The following is a 17,205-nucleotide window of genomic DNA, read 5'->3' on the forward strand; positions in this document are numbered from 1 at the left end:
AAAATATGTGCTTCAAAATATTCATAAATACTATAATAGAATATAAATGATACTAAAATAACAGAGACACTGTTTAAAGTAAAAACAGAAATTGACCCCTACCACACATATATATATATTAAATATACAATTATTTATATATATATATATATATATATATGTTGACACCAGCACCAAGTTATAGCTTATAAGCTCCACCCTGATTTGCAGGTGTCTGGGATGTAAACACAGTTGAGAGACACTCTTGTGCTTTTTGACAGCTGGACCAGGCACACAAAGAGAGTCAGAGAGACACAACTAGTTAAAACATTTAATTGCATAGGTGGCAAAATGGCCTGTAGACTGTCCCTTACAGAGGAGGATTTCTATTGCCCCATCTGCTATGACATCTTCAGGGATCCCATTCTCCTACCCTGCTCTCACAGCATCTGTAACAGCTGCGTGAAAACCTTCTGGAATCGGCGAGGAACTCAAGAGTGTCCCATCTGCAGAACTGTGTCCTCCAACCCTAACCCACCTATAAACATTGTGCTGAGAAACATGTGTGATCTGATGAGAGAAACAACAACTCAGGAGCCTCCTGTAGAGACTGTGGACTTCTGTAGTCTTCATGGGGAACCTCTTACTTTCTTCTGCACTGAAGATCAAGAACTAGTTTGTGGGAAATGCAGAAATGCCAAATCGCATAAGAACCACCGCATCCGTTCAACAGCAGACGCGTCACAGGAACTCCGGGTAAGAGCTCAGAGTGTCAGATGGTATGGAAACACAGTTTTTAACAGTCAATTGCTTGGTTCAAATGACCGGCTTGTGGACTCTAGTCAGATTTCACTGATTGTTGGTGTCAGATTTAATGGACTAGAAATGGGTGAGATATGATAGCTGTCTTGTCAAACAGGTCTTAGCACACTAATGGCCCTTATATGACACACATTCTCAGACTCACAAAAACAAAAGTTTCGTGGGAACTACACTGATAAGTCAAATATAAGCTGGACACTGCTGATTCTTTTTGGATATGGTTTGTAACAAACAACTTGTTTAACATCATTAAACAAAGCTGGGAAATCATCATGCTAAAACATCTGAGCATCATAGGCTGAAGTGAGCACAAAAATAAAACAAATTACATATGTGTGTGTGTGTGTGTGTGTTATATAGAAATATTTTTTTTAAATACTAATAAAAATTGCAAAAACACAAAAAAATGTATTAAAATTGAACATAAAAGTTCATAAAAAATAATAATAATATATATGATAATAGTATATAAATAATAAAAAATATTCTATATGTCCAATATTAAAAATATCCATACCCTGAAACAACCTAGTTTAACCTAGATTTTAGTTTTATAAAATTAAAAGAATTAAAAAAAACTTTATTTTTCTCACATCTCTTTCTAACATTTGTTAGCAAGAACTCCAGCTGAAACTAAAGGCCTTTCTGGAGAAACTCAGAGTCAACGAACGAATTAAACAGTCCTGGGATGAAACAGCAGAGTATGTTAAAGTGAGTACCGGGAGGATATTTCAACATTAAAACAGTTTAACTATCGTATGGATATTGCAGCCTGAATTTGCTGATATTTTGTGCTTAGAAGCAGAGCCAACACACCGAGACCCAAATTAAGGAGGTGTTTGACAAGCTTCACCAGTTTCTAGAAACTGAAGAGGCAGCCAGGACGACTGCGCTGAAGAAAGAAGAGGAGCAGAAGAGTGAGATAATTAAGAAGAATATTGAGGAGATTAGATCAGGGATGTTATCTCTCTCACACATTATTGAGTCTATCGAAGAACAACTGAGAAGGAATGACTTCACATTTCTTGTGGTAAGAAGCACTTGGCTTTTTCAACATTGATGATAAGTATTGTTTCTTGAGCAGCAAATCAGCATATTAAAATGATTTCTAAAGCATCACGTGACATGCTTACCTTTGAAAATGTATTAAAATAGAAAACAGTTATTTTGAATTGTAATAGTATTTCATAATATTACTGTTTTATTGTATTTTTGGTCAAATAATTGCAGCTTTAGTAGATTTTCTGATCACATAATGTAGATTAATCTTTGTTTTTATCTACATTATTTCTAGAACGTCAAGGCTACAATTGAAAGGTACGATTTTTTTCCCCCTCAAACGTCTGGTGAAACCAAACCCATATCAGTATTGACTATTAAATGTTGTTTCAGAACAAAGTGTACACTGCGGGATCAGACCAGACCTTCAGGAATGCTCATCAATGTAGCAAAACATGTGGGTAACGTAACCTTTGAAGTATCCAAGAAACTACAAGCCAACCTCCGATACAGTGAGTACTGTGCAGATAAAATAATCATCTGTGCTATTAGCCATTCACACAGAGATGCAGAATGTGTTTTTGCTTTGAAAAACTGCAGACGTGGAATCAGAATGCGAGATATAAACTCTGAATTCTGAGAAAAAAATTCAGCATTGTAAGACATAAACTTGCCCCTTAGTTACTGTTGTTACGCCCGACAAGCCATGGCACTCTCACACTACACATGATGTTCTCACACAGTGAAAAATATATCGTGGAGCAAAGAACTGACAGACAAGACACAGCAGGTTACTTTTGGAGTGAAAAAGTTTGCTTTCAAATTGTAAATTGTTTTTAAGAAATTCAAACAATAGCATTTTGTGGCTCTTTAATCTGTTGTGACAGATCGCAGTAGCACCTCAATTGAAGCAGCACGTGAACCGATCATCTTCTTTACTAGTTATAGCACGAAATAAACATGAACGAACATCTGATGGGATTTTGTTTCAACCATGGCATCAATGCACACCATTTTTATGTGCAAGTCCACTGACGTTTAGCTACTGTCTGGCTTTGTTTGTAGGACAAAATGGCAGATTTGGCGTTATGATTGGTCAGATCACTTGTCAAACTCTGGCGAAGGCTCAATTGCAAGAAAAAAAAAGTCAAAAATGTGAAAAGGGCAAAATTACCTTTTTTAATTGTTTTATTAATGGCCAAAAAAGAACTGAGACGTACATTTAGAATTCGGAGGGAAAAAGTCAGAATTGTGAGATGTAGTCAGGATATAAACTTATATAGCCTAACCTAATCTTGCAAGTCTGAGAAGAAAAAGTCAGAATTTATGAGATTTGACTTTACTCAGAATTGGGAGTTTATTGCAAAGAGAGAAAGGAGGTCAGAATAGTCACAAGTAAAAAGTCGCAATTACCTTTTTTTTATTCCATGGTAGAAATGGGCTTCCATAGTTCTAAAAAAAAATTTAAATTCAAAAAAAAAAAAATTTGTCGAGACTTTGCATTTTTTCCCCCATTCCACTGCCAGCTTCTCGCATTTTACAAAGCAAAATGCATTGTGTGTGTGTGTGTGTGTCTTAAGTAATCTCTTTCTCTCCAGCCCCAGTAACCTTTGACCCCAACACTGCCCATCCTTATCTGAACGTGTCGGATGATCTGACCAGTATAACTTACACTGATGAGCACTTCCAACAACTTCCAGCAAACCCAGAGAGATTTGACGGCTACACAAGCATTCTAGGTTCTGAGGGCTTTAACTCGGGGACTCACTGCTGGGACATCGAGGTGGGCGACAGCATAGCCTGGGCCGTGGGAGTGATCACGGAGTCTGCGTACAAACACAGACAGACCCCCTCCAAAACGGGCTTGTGGTATGTGGGCTTCTGCAACGGTAAATATGGGAAGGGCTATTCTCCAGAGATCCTCACCCTTCTACGGGTCACCCAGAGAATTCATAGGATCAGGGTGCAGCTGGACTGGGACAAGGGCAAAGTTACATTCACCCTAACCTAATCTTGCAAGTCTGAGAAGAAAAAGTCAGAATTTATGAGATTTGACTTTACTCAGAATTGGGAGTTTATTGCAAAGAGAGAAAGGAGGTCAGAATAGTCACAAGTAAAAAGTCGCAATTACCTTTTTTTTATTCCATGGTAGAAATGGGCTTCCATAGTTCTAAAAAAAAATTTAAATTAAAAAAAAAAAAAATTTGTCGAGACTTTGCATTTTTTCCCCCATTCCACTGCCAGCTTCTCGCATTTTACAAAGCAAAATGCATTGTGTGTGTGTGTGTGTGTCTTAAGTAATCTCTTTCTCTCCAGCCCCAGTAACCTTTGACCCCAACACTGCCCATCCTTATCTGAACGTGTCGGATGATCTGACCAGTATAACTTACACTGATGAGCACTTCCAACAACTTCCAGCAAACCCAGAGAGATTTGACGGCTACACAAGCATTCTAGGTTCTGAGGGCTTTAACTCGGGGACTCACTGCTGGGACATCGAGGTGGGCGACAGCACAGCCTGGGCCGTGGGAGTGATCACGGAGTCTGCGTACAAACACAGACAGACCCCCTCAAAAACGGGCTTGTGGTATGTGGGCTTCTGCAATGGTAAATATGGGAAGGGCTATTCTCCAGAGATCCTCACCCTTCTACGGGTCACCCAGAGAATTCAGAGGATCAGGGTGCAGCTGGACTGGGACAAGGGCAAAGTTACATTCACTGACTCAGCTCGTAATATCGGCCTGCATGTGTTTAAACACACGTTCACTGAGAGAGTGTTCCCTTACTTTTATAGTCACTGTATGCAACATCCAATGAGGATCATACCGATAAAGACAACTGTGGAAACACACATTTAGAGCCAATACTACTTTTAAGCTGGTGAAGTTAAACTGATAGGTTAACTGTGATATCAATAATACAGCAATATAAAATCATAAAATCGAGACAGTACGGTACTGCAGTAAAAAGTTACTGCTTGACTACAAATGTTCAATCCACCTACTCTACAAAAGAAATAAACCAGAATCATTGTTATGTTTTGGAGTAAAGAATGCTTAAAAGATTTATCTGACAAACTATATTGTTTGAAGTAAGATTGCATAAGTTTTTCCAGAGAAAGTGTATTTTATTAAGACTGACTCACTAAATGTATTATGGCATGAACCAGAAAAACTGTTCTATAAAAAGACAAAAATAGAACGTAATAATTAACTACTGCACTATTAATGTAAATACTGTTCCTGAATTGTCTGCTTTGGTTGGAGCCAAGCTTAAATTTGCAGATGCTGTTGTATGACTGAAGTGCAAAGTAACAATAATAAAATGACAACAATAAAATATTTTGATTCAAAGATTTACTTTCTTTCTTGATTTACACAGTAATCATCAGTGCTGTTTGTCAACTCTATGCCATTCCAAAACGTAGTGACCAGACATGCAAAAATTCAGCTTTGCCGTCACAGAAATAAATCACATTTTAAAATATATTAAAACAGAAAACAGTTAGTAATAATATTTTCACAACATTACGTTTTTTACCGTATTTTTGATCAAATAGATGCAGCCTTGGTAAACATAAGAGAACTTATACAATGTATAACTAGTTTTTAATGACTTGTTTCGGCTGCCAATTCCATTTTCTTTTTTGGGAATAACCTCCGTGTATGGATTGTAGAGTTGGGGTATTTGGACTCCAACTGCAATTATGACCAAACATGGACTCTAACTTGGTTAAGGATTTTGAATAAACGCCGACTCGATAAGGTGGAGTCAGACCCAGCACTAGTAGATGGTGTCTGTTAAAATGCTAGTCTAGGTAGACTTGGTTAACTTGGTTTTGGAATGGAGTTTATTTCTCATATTGTGGCAACAGCACAAATATGCAACTTGGAGCCTTTTTTACTGAAACACTATTAAATTCAAGTTATGTTTTAGCAATATTAAAGACCTGATATGGGAGACTGTAGCTTGTTTAACAGAATTCACTAGGACAGCATTGACCCGTTTAATCAGCCCCATCCACAATTATGGAAGCGATGTAATCAGAGTGACGAATTCCAAAGGAATAGCTGGGAGCTTTGGTTCCTGTGAAAGTAACCTGTGGAGAGAAACAATCGGAAACATTTTAGTATACTAGTTCTCGTTATTTTAATAGTAGTTTCAGTAGACAGCATTGCGAAGCTAAAAACTACAATTCCAAAGTTTGGTGTTGGTAAGTTTTTTTTTGTGTTTTTGTAGTCTCCTATGTTCCCCAAAGCTGCATTTGACCAAAAATACAAAAAACAGTAATATTGATAAAAAAAAAAAAAAAATTAAATTTTATATTTTAAAATGTTACATTCCTGTGATGCAAAGCTAAAATTTTCAGCATCATTACTCTAGTCTTCAGTGTCACGTGATCCTTCAGAAATCATTCTAATATGCTGATTTGGTGCTCAAGAAACATTTCTTATTTTGATCGATGTTAAACTTTTATTGGAAATAGATGTCATTTGTAACATCATTAATGTCTCCACTTCTCACTTTTGATCAATTTAATGAAGTCTTGCCGAATAACCATTAACTTAGACTTGTTACAGCACTTACAGCCTATTGCTCCTTTGTTTGTTTGATTGCTTCTATTGTCCTCATTTGTAAGTCGTTTTGGATACTAAATGTAAATGTACAGACCCTTTCTGGATGGTGGGCTCCAGGTCCGGGTTTCTTTGTAATGTCTCCAGGCGTGAAGTTGCGTCCGGTGATGCTGTACTCAGGGGCCTTGTGTTTGTACACGCATGAATCCACCACTTGGTAGGTCCCTGGGCCTGGAGTCTGAGAAAACGAACATCTTTGCAAAGTACATACAAAGAGGTAAATACTGTAAAATGATGCGTTCACACCTTCCGTAGATCTTCATGGAAGCTGCCAATAGCACTACGACCACCGAAGGAGACGTTTGGGGCAGATGCTTTATTCACAACTCTTGGCCCTAATACTGGGGGAAGCATGTACGCAGCTGGACCTGGAGACAAGATAATGCATGAAAGTCACAGGAAATGGACTTGTTCCAGTAGTGTTGCTGTGTAGATTGGAAATCTACCTGGTGTTTGATCATTACGGAACAGTTTAGTCCTTGCAGACAGAGAGAACGCAGGGGCCAAGTAATAGGTGGTCTTTGCTGCATTTTCAGGGGAGTAACTTCCTGAAAGAATAACCAAAAGCCAGCTTAACTTTACTCTGTTCTGCCATGTACTACATTCAGCACAGCTACAAAGCTTGTGTTTTTGTTGTGTAAAAGACCTGGGCCAGGAGTCTGGAAAGGCTGAATATCCTTGGGTCGGCCATAGACGGAGTACGCAGGAGTTCCATCCCGACCCACCCTGGTGATGTTGGAGGGAACAAGGTAACCAGGACCTGGGGAAGAGTTGGCCTGTAAGCCATGATGACGTGTGCCGAAGCTAAACGCTGGGCCTTTCTGCATCCGCGGGTCATGGTTGTTCATTCCTGTGTAGTGCACAGAAATGCCTCAAAATCACAGCAGGGCAATGGTTTATCACTTAAAAATAACATTTAGAAATGGTTACAGGTCCTCCGAATTGGAACTTTGTCTTTCTTCTCACAGGTCTTTCCAGATTGCACAAGGGAATCCAGGAAGGAAGGCAAACATATCACACAGGTAAGTAATGACTAGCAGTCCTATAGTCATGAGACCAGACAAGGCCTGTGTGTGTGGTGCTGGCTTTTATATAGAGTTGATGAGGATGATGGCAGACAGATCTGGTGATTGTGAAGTGTGTGCAGGTGATAGCCAAGGAGGATTGTGGGAGATGTAGTGTGCAGAGGTGATAGGCAAGGTGACTGGTGATCCTGACACTGGATGTATTTATTGTAAATTTTGTATGCATGAACCTACTAAATATATTGGGGACATTTTGTGCCCAGAAGTGAGCTAAATCTTTTTGGGGACTTCATCATTTGTAACAGTATAAAAAAGTAAGTAAAAAAATGTTTTAGAAACTGTGAAACATGTAAAACGTTTTCTCTTAGGGTCAGGGTGTGGATTAGGTTATTGCATTTGTAAATATCTGTATATAAAAACAGTAGAATCTATGCAATGTCCCCATTTGTGTGTGTGTGTGTGTGTGTGTGTGTGTGTGTGTGTGTGTGTGTGTACCTGTTTAGCTATACTTGCGAGGGCCAAATATCCGCACTTATAGTGACATATATGACAAACAACAAGTGGGCACATTTTATATGGTTTCACTAGTTAACAAGACTCACAAAACAGTCAAATAATGTTTATATTTTTTAATCTGGTGATTCGCAAAGGTTTCTGTGAGGGTTAACTTTATGGGTAGGGATCTGGTCAGGTTAGGCTATATATAATTAACCTGATATTAAAAACCATTGGAGGTCTATAAGATGTCTTCAATAATATAGTGAATCAAATGTGACCCTGGACCACAAAACCAGTCATAAGTGTGAATTTTTTTGAAATTGAGATTTATACATCATCAGCTGAATAAATAAGCTGTCCATTGATGTATGTTATGATAGGATCATATCTGGCCGAGATACAACTATTTGAAAATCTGGAATCTGAGGGTGCAAAAAAATCAAAATATTGAGAAAATCATCTTTAAAGTTGTCCAAATGAAGTTCTTAGCAATGCATATTACTAATCAAAAATGAAGTTTTAATATATTTACAGTAGGAAATTTACAAAATATCTTCATGGAACATTATCTTTACTTAATATCCTAATGATTTTTGGCATAAAAGAAAAATCAATAATTTTGACCCATACAATATTTTTGGCTATTGCTACAAATATACCCCAGCGACTTAAGACTGGTTTTGTGGTCCAGGGTCACAAATGTGTGTGTGTGTGTGTACCAGTTGCCCCTGGCAGAGCATATGTTGGCCCTGGACTGTTATACAGTGCAGCGATGGGGCCCCTTGGCCTGTGGGGCCTCCATGGACCCACCCATACTTCCACAGGTGACATGATGTCTGTTGGAAAAACAGATTTTTTTTAACATAATTACTAAAACTACTTGTAAATTAATAATAAATATAGCTGCAAGCAGCGATGGCGGGCCCAAGCCGTTAGTGCAAACGCCACCCCGGTGGCATCAGGAGAACGGTGCACAGTGGGCACATGCATTTACAGTAACCCTCTGGCAGTCTGGTTTTAAGGGATAAGGCAATTAAAGAGTTAATACGAACCATAAAGACACACACATACAACCATTTTTAAAACTTTGGTAACACTTTCAATAAGGTTGCAGTTATTAACATAAATTAATGTTAATTAATGTTAAGTTAAAAATGTTTTAATACATTATTAAAATGTAAAGTTGTATCTTAACATTAGTTTATGTACTGTGAATTAACATGAACATGAATATTTCATGTTAGTTTTAACTAACATTAAAAAAGATGAATAAGTAATCTAAAAATATATTGTTCATTGTCAGTTCATGTTAGTTAATGCATTAAATAATGTTAACCAAAGAGACCTTATTGTAAATTGTTGCCAACACTTTTTATGATCTATAAACTTTTATAAAAATTATTTTAATGATATATAAGCAGTTGTCAAAATTATATAAAACAATGTTACCAGTAAAATACATATTAACTTATTTTATATATATTTATTATTCTAATTAATTGAACTGAGCTGTAAAGGGTCAGACTTAAAATATTTTTTTATCCTAGCAGTGAGAGAGGTAGGATAAATAAGTTGTAATGCTTTTAGAGCATTGAAATCATTTTTAAAAATCTTTAAAGAAAAAATTATTTCCACAATAATTAATTTGAAGTATACTGAGAGTACAGAACGGCCGTAACATTTCAACTGATTCTATGCATTTGTTTTCATTCTGATACACAGCTAATTAGCTGATCAGGATTAAGGTTAAAGGATTACAAATCTTTTGCGATTGCGAAATGATGCGATTCAAATTTTTCCTTTCTCTTTGGAGTGTTACAAACTCTTGGTGCATAAACACCAGATGGAGTTCATCCTTGGTATTACGGTCTTTACCTGACACCAATAATGAGTGATAGTTTTAATTTTTTGTGGCCTCTGAGCATGATGCATTTTTTTAACGAAGCAAGTTTCCTCAGAATGACTTGTTCTCTATAAGTAAAAAGTTTTGAAGAGTTTGGAAAAGGCACTTTAATAATATAAGACAATTACTGTTTTCTTTTTTACTGATATTTTAATAAATCACCACAGCAAAACTGTTCAAGCTATCCAAAATCCATCTGCAATTTAAGTTCCTCAATGTTTTGGCATCATGTAGGAAAAGTTTGGTGTGTATAGTATTTTTCTCCTCTGAGGAGTATGCATTAATTCACAGCAATATTTTTCCAAAAATTCACATTCAAATCAAAATAGCTGACTTCCTGTTGGTCGTAGCTAATTACTGTAAATTAGAAAGTTGTCCGGGTTGATGAGAACAATATATGTACCACGTTTGGTGACTGTAGCTAAAACTAACCCCCAAAGTTTTGTCAAAAGGTGGCGCTATAGAGTGCCTCATCCCCGCCCTTTTATGAGCTTTTGCCAGTGTCTATATATCATTAATACTTATATGTGTGTTGAGTTTCATGAAATTCTAAGAATGTTATCTGCCCCAAAATCACCAGAAAAGAATATTCAAGTTTGACATGTTGCCATGGCAACAAAATTTTAGATATCAATATCCCCTCAACAGTTTTACATCGGCCGTGTTTTGACATTAATCTGATGAAGTTTGAAGCGAATCGTGTAAAAATAAGATGCCAAATTAAAAGCATTTTGAAAATGACACAAGAAAAACAATAGGGCCTGCGCCTTACCGGCTTGGGCCCTAATAAATACTTGAAAAAGTGTTAAAATAATAACACATGAATATCAATCAGCATTTTATGATGCAATGTAGCCTTTAACTCCACTACCCTTACAGATAAGTAGTAGGCTATGGTAGTTTTCTGGAAGTGATGACAGGCAATAACACGTTACCATGACACTTTTTGCCTAGTGTAGGCAGCTGCAAAACACTTAATTTGCATTTAGTCTCATTTAATTTTATTATCATACAGCTCCGTAACTGGTAACTGTTGCGAGATAGCTATGTTTTCTGTAGCAAAATGCATAAATATAAACAGCAAACGAAGGAGACGAAATAGCAACTTACCGTAAGTGCAAGATATTAAAAAGTGCGTGAATTGAATAGACTTTTCAATCTCCAGGTGAGTTTGAAAGAAATGCTCTTTTAAAACTTGATGTAATATTATCTCTTAGATTGTGTTGATGATTTTTAGATGAAAAGTAACTTAAAACGGCAAAATTAATAACACGTTACCATGACACTTTTTGCCTAGTGTAGGCAGCTGCAAAACACTTAATTTGCATTTAGTCTCATTTAATTTTATTATCATACAGCTCCGTAACTGGTAACTGTTGCGAGATAGCTATGTTTTCTGTAGCAAAATGCATAAATATAAACAGCAAACGAAGGAGAGGAAATAGCAACTTACCGTAAGTGCAAGATATTAAAAAGTGCGTGAATTGAATAGACTTTTCGATCTCCAGGTGAGTTTGAAAGAAATGCTCTTTTAAAACTTGATGTAATATTATCTCTTAGATTGTGTTCAGTGCGTTGATGATTTTTAGATGAAAAGTAACTTAAAACGACAAAATGACGATGCTGATTTACAATATCTGCACAAAACTGTATTATTGACATATAAAGGTAAAATAATGTACTAAATGTAGTAGCTCGTGAAGAGCTCTAATCAAACTCTCAGCTGCTGCGGCTGTTTTGGATTGTTTAGAATTGTTTCTTTTGAATCTCTATGACGCCGTCTCCTTGGAGATTCTTTGATGTCGTTTTGAGTGACATTCCAGTGGCTCTACATGCAAATCCAGCTTAATCCGTGCAGTACTGTTAATTATTTGACCAATTAAGGCATAACTAAATTCAACAAGTGCAAATTTCAAATGCTAGTTTAATACACACATACTGTATTAGGTTCCTCTGTCTTTAGACCGGATTACACTACTTTAAAACACTTAGAAAAACACATTCAACAATGTTTCAAAGTAACAACCATTAGGCTATATACTAAAAACATATCTAAAGTAAATCAATCAACACTTAATTAGTAAATAAATCAAAAATATTAAAATGAGATTTTTAAGAAATCACAATATATTAGTTTAGAAAGAAGAGAGAACATTTTCTCGAATATACTTTATTATATTTATATTTTCCCATTTGATTTTTGTATTTTGTCTTAGTTTTGTAAAATGTTGTTTGGAAAAATGTATGGAAAACCAATGATGAATTTGAAAATATTTTATGTAAGCCTACTATATATTATGTGATGTGACACTTCCAAAGAAAAAAATGTAAATAAATACATTTTAAAGCTAAACATTTCACAAAAAAATATGTTTTAATTGATACCGCAATACTCTTTTAAAAAAAAAGACAAAAATGGCTAGAACAGTTCATTTTGCAGACACCCCTTGGTTTGATATTTTCTTAACTAATGCAAAAACATTCAGACACTTTTATACATGATATAATAAGTATTTAAATAGTTATGAGGAGTACTGTGCACATTGAAATAGAAATCAATAACTCGATCAGTCATTCGACTATACCGTCAAACAATGGTTCTTTCTATAGATATCTTTATTGGTTTCATTAGTTTAACCACTGCTCCTAGCACTTTGATGGTGTTGTAGTACTTGGGTAGTGGTTGTGTAGGTACTGCTCTCTCATTATAGCTCTGAGGACCCGTAACAAGATGTTGTTTCTCTCTATTTCCTCTGGATGACGCTGTTGTAATACAAAATCATGCAAAAGTGACTTTAAAATACTTCTATTATTTGATTACTATCTCTTTATTTGGGAACATTAGCACATGTACACACACACTTACTCTTGTTAAAGCTCGAATGAGCCTCTGTAGTATAGCATGTTCAAACTGAGGACATTGAACCGCCACATGACCCACACAGTCCAGCAAACAGCAGATGGTGTGCCGCTGACACTAAAACAACACAGAATTATAACCACATGAAGCTGTACATTGTTGTACAAGTTGTAAATACTGGAATATGGAAAATACTATTTTCTTTTAGTGTATAAGCTGTGAAATATGTCATATGTGTGATGCACAAAAAAAGCGTAACAGAAATGTAAGCAATTTTAAAACTTGTTAAACTGCCATTTCTAGGGGTTTTATGCTTACAAAATGTATTCACAAATTGTACATAATGCAGTTCAACATCAACCCATGTGTTGTAGTGTGTTCTGTCACAATGAGTTCAGACTTTCACCTTTTGCAGTGAAATAAGGGGGTTTTGCGCAGGCCAGGCTGAGGTCAGCCTCTCTATGTCATCTTTATTGAGAACAGGATCCTGTTATGATAAAGCGCAACAGCTAAAACACTGCATACGAAGCAATGAGAAAAATCTTTCTTAAAAGTATAGTTTTTAACAGTTCTTAAGCATCTTATGTGTATGTCTTGTTTTGCAGAATCTATTATTTGCATCATATTGTGTCATAACTACCATAGTGACCACTGACCTTTAGTTTTTCCAGCCAGATCCATAACAGTGTGCTCAGAACATCTGGATCTGTTTCCATGACAAGTGTAGCCCAGCCACATTCACTCAAGTTGAGCTCATCCTGGGGAGAATTAAAACAGGGTAAAATCTCTTACATTAACACAGCATTCACTGACTGAACTCTGTTACTTGGCTGAACCTGGGATAAAACAAAATGATATAGCAATTATGAATATCTTTTGGTTACTTAGAAAGTAAGAAATTTGGAAAATATGTAAAAACATAAAATGTAATTAATTAAAATTAGAATACAGCAAACAAACTTTTAACAAAACAATGATGGTAAATCATGCAGACAGAATAAGGAGACTGCTAGATAAATACGATCAAGTGTAAAAGCCAATATGGTTATCTGAGCGATTTTAAAGCAACAAAAAATAAATTAATAAATGTAAAAAAAATTATGAAAAAAATGCAGATTATGTAACATGATAAATACCATGATAAGCATTGCTCTGTATAGGCTATTATATCTGTACAGTACATGCAATCACATGACCAATGAAGTGAACCTTGAAAATATGATCATGCTTTGTATGGTGAAAATAATGTGTTACTGGACCAAAACATTTTGTCAGTCTTGAAACTAACAAGGGTGTGGATCCAGGAACGTATTCTACGTGTCAAAATCAAGTCAAACATGCTTTACCTGCAAAACCACTGCTTTTTTCAATACAGTGTCAAGTGGAAGGCACTGTTGCGCCATTGCTTCAGCGACAGCTCTTGATAATGATGATTGAACTGATGTATGATACTCCAGCCGTAGCTTAAATTAAAACATCCACAACATTTGCACAAATTAGAGGTAATACAAAATAAAAGTTCTCAAACCCCTTCAGGCAGTGATGTAAGATGCAGAAAAAAAAATGGTGGATATTTTATTTGATCTCACACTGACCTCGGTGTTTGAGCTGTACTTCAGGTAAGCTTGAGGTTTCTTGGTTGTGCATTTCGTCTTCTTGTTCACCGTCTCATTATGTGAGTGAGGAGCTGATGGTGGATAGGGGCTGCATCTCTCCGTCCCATTGCACTGGTCTGCCATCGGGGTGTGAGGACTCTTTTGGGATTCTGTTGGGATTCTCTGATCTTTTGATGGACCGATTTCTCCATTGCTTAATTTATGGTGTCCACCAGATTTAGGAGAGTAGCGTGACAACATAAAATCCTGGGAGAAACAACAGGATTTCATATGGCATTGTTATGCAGTTTCATAAACTGTGTATGTATCTATACTATATATATATAGTTTAGAATGTTATGTTTTTTAATATAAATAAAGGAGAGAAGAGGGAAGGGAAGTATATATTTTTATATATATTATGGTAATGAGAAGTAGGAGTGGCACAATGCAAATATCTTTATATTTTCATATATATACAGTATATATATGTATATATGTATACTCAAAAATTAAAATAATAGTCCAAAAACAAATGAAGCTTTGAGGCTGAAATCCAATATTGGAGATAATAAGGGTGGACTCAATCCTGAATTGATGCATCTGATTAATTCCACTTTATTTATGTTTCAGAATATATTTATTTAGTAAAACTTTATAATATGGTCCTACATTTGTTAATGCATTAACTAACATTAACTTACAATGAGCAAAACTTTTGTTACAGCATTAAACTTTTTTCGAATATTACTTTATAAAAATACAACTGTTAACTGTTAGTTCATATCGGGTCCATTATAATATTAATATTTAACATATTAGTAAATGTTGAAGTCAGTATTGACCTAGATTAATAAATGCATTAGAATTATTTCCATTGTTAGTTCATGTTAACTAATATAATTAACAAATTTTAACAAATGGCACCTTATTGTGAAGTGTTACCATTTATTTTTATTTTCTAAAATTTCAGAATACTGCAAATTTGCTGAAAACTGATTGGTTCTCACCTCGATGATAGTAATCTTGCTAAGATCTGACTCGCTGTAGCTTCGCTTGTTTAGAAGGACGTCTCTCTTCCTCTCCAAGAACCCAAATGGCTCATCCCAGGACTCGCAGGAGTACGCTCTGCATGAACCTCTCCTTTCCTTCAAAGCAGGCAGGTTTCTCTTCAAAAGTGTCACCTTCACTGCCTTCTTCAGAGCCAAAATGTTCAGCCTCTTCTCCAGTTCTCTCTGGACCTCTGGAGGACTGGGAGCCCCCTGGGTGAGAGTGATCAGCATGCTGCAGAGGACATGCAGGATCTTGGGAGTGTGTTTGAGGGTTCGGGCCTCGTCCCCGTGCAGCAGAAGGACCTGACGCAGGAGATACTGCCGGAGACTGAAGGAGGAACCGTGGCGCATGTTCAGACATGGGTATTGGGCCAGCTGAGAGCCCACCAGCCGTGCAAAATCAAATACCAGATTGATCTGGGATCGCGTCTGGATTGAGTGAGGCCTTTTGATCCGAACATAGTGGACCGCTTCACTAGCGCTTATTCGACAGGTGTAGACCAGAAAACATGCGATAAGAACACCTGTAACACAGGGCAGATATTAAGGACTTCACTTAAATAGTACATCACTAAATTTAGACTTAAAGTAATAATGCATGAGTTGCAACTTGCCTGTCCTTCCCAGTCCAGCATGGCAATGAACAGCCACCTTTCCTTCCTGCACAGAGAAGGCCAAAACCTTCACGGCATCCAGCATCCCCTCCAGAGACGACACACCAAAATCAGACATCCCAAAGTTATAGAAGTAAACTGTCAGACAAAAAGGAACATGATTCAATAATTCACCAGTTAATTTATTGCTGAACATTCAGGTATATTTAACCTCAACATAAAAAGAGAAATATATTGTATTTTGCATAGCATGGAGAAAAAGAGCATTCATATTTGTAGGACCAATACATATATGTTTCCATTGTGACATGATAATATATATTAAATATAATAATATAATAATATATGCAAAGTATAGATTTATTTAAAAGAAATTAACTTGCATTAAATTGTTCAAAACTGACAGGAAAAAAATCATATTTTAAATAAATGCTGTTTCTTACTTTCTATTCACCAAAGAATCCTGAAAGAAAATGTATCACAGTTTCCACAAAAATATGAAGCAGCACAACTGTTTTCAACAGTTGATGATAAAAAATAAATGTTTCTTGAGCAGCAAATCAGCACATTATACTGATTTCTGAAGGATCATGTGACACTGAAGACTGGAGTAATGATGCTGAAAATTCAGCTTTGCATCATAGGACTAAATTACATTCTAAAATACAGTAAAAGCTTAAGCAAAACATTAAAAAACCTGACTAACCCCAGACTTTTGAACAGTAGTGTATTTAAAACTTGATATGGTTATGAGAGTTAGGAATGACACAATGCAAAACATCTTCAATTTCTTATATCATGTTTCAAAGTATTATTAATTTTCTTTTATTAGGTTTTTTATTCTAGGGTGTAATATGAGACAGACATGTGCTTGATCGATTTTGCAAGAGGTTCACACTATTATTAGAAGTTCAGTTTATGAAAGTTCATGACTTTGGCTCACTTTGACTGTCCATAAAGATCTGAGGTGAATATGTGAACCCACTGCCAGGGTCCAGAGGAGGGCCGCAGTGAGCATGTTCCCCGGGGAGCTGCATATTAATGATGGATTTAATGTTCAACCTGAAAGCAAGTAAACAAGCGTACACAGACATACACACACTGTCACTTATTAACCAGAAACACCACCCCTCCTTCCCTCACTGCAGAGTGTAAGTAAATATTAAACATCTTTTAAACAAAGACTGTATTAAATAACACTCACTGTTTGAACTGCTCTATGAT

General features: G+C 36.2%; 3 protein-coding genes across 3 annotated transcripts; 1 reads left to right on the forward strand and 2 right to left on the reverse strand.

Moving 5' to 3' along the window:
* Positions 1–330: 330 nt before the first annotated feature.
* On the forward strand, positions 331–4,795 carry LOC107600953 (tripartite motif-containing protein 35-like). Its single transcript, XM_016292957.1, has 6 exons — positions 331–735; positions 1,417–1,512; positions 1,601–1,831; positions 2,096–2,118; positions 2,194–2,312; positions 4,117–4,795. The coding sequence occupies exons 1-6, from the start codon at positions 331–333 to the stop codon at positions 4,656–4,658; spliced, it is 1,416 nt and encodes a 471-aa protein (XP_016148443.1). The 3' UTR covers positions 4,659–4,795.
* A 531-nt stretch (positions 4,796–5,326) lies between these two features.
* On the reverse strand, positions 5,327–7,483 carry LOC107600963 (outer dense fiber protein 3-B-like). The gene is made up of 6 exons (XM_016292967.1): positions 7,401–7,483; positions 7,081–7,284; positions 6,881–6,982; positions 6,681–6,802; positions 6,472–6,612; positions 5,327–5,899 (listed from the first exon to the last, which is right to left on the reverse strand). The coding sequence occupies exons 2-6, from the start codon at positions 7,280–7,282 to the stop codon at positions 5,807–5,809; spliced, it is 660 nt and encodes a 219-aa protein (XP_016148453.1). The 5' UTR covers positions 7,283–7,284; positions 7,401–7,483; the 3' UTR covers positions 5,327–5,806.
* Positions 7,484–12,250: 4,767 nt separating this feature from the next.
* Positions 12,251–17,199, reverse strand: LOC107599963 (protein tyrosine phosphatase domain-containing protein 1-like). The gene is made up of 10 exons (XM_016291720.1): positions 17,186–17,199; positions 16,925–17,043; positions 15,982–16,119; positions 15,326–15,891; positions 14,316–14,582; positions 14,067–14,183; positions 13,377–13,478; positions 13,127–13,207; positions 12,727–12,837; positions 12,251–12,623 (listed from the first exon to the last, which is right to left on the reverse strand). The coding sequence occupies exons 2-10, from the start codon at positions 17,016–17,018 to the stop codon at positions 12,507–12,509; spliced, it is 1,593 nt and encodes a 530-aa protein (XP_016147206.1). The 5' UTR covers positions 17,019–17,043; positions 17,186–17,199; the 3' UTR covers positions 12,251–12,506.
* Positions 17,200–17,205: the final 6 nt, after the last annotated feature.

The sequence above is a fragment of the Sinocyclocheilus grahami genome, unplaced genomic scaffold (assembly GCF_001515645.1).
Source record: "Sinocyclocheilus grahami isolate Dianchi unplaced genomic scaffold, SAMN03320097.WGS_v1.1 scaffold14.1, whole genome shotgun sequence".
NCBI classification, from domain to species: domain Eukaryota; kingdom Metazoa; phylum Chordata; class Actinopteri; order Cypriniformes; family Cyprinidae; genus Sinocyclocheilus; species Sinocyclocheilus grahami.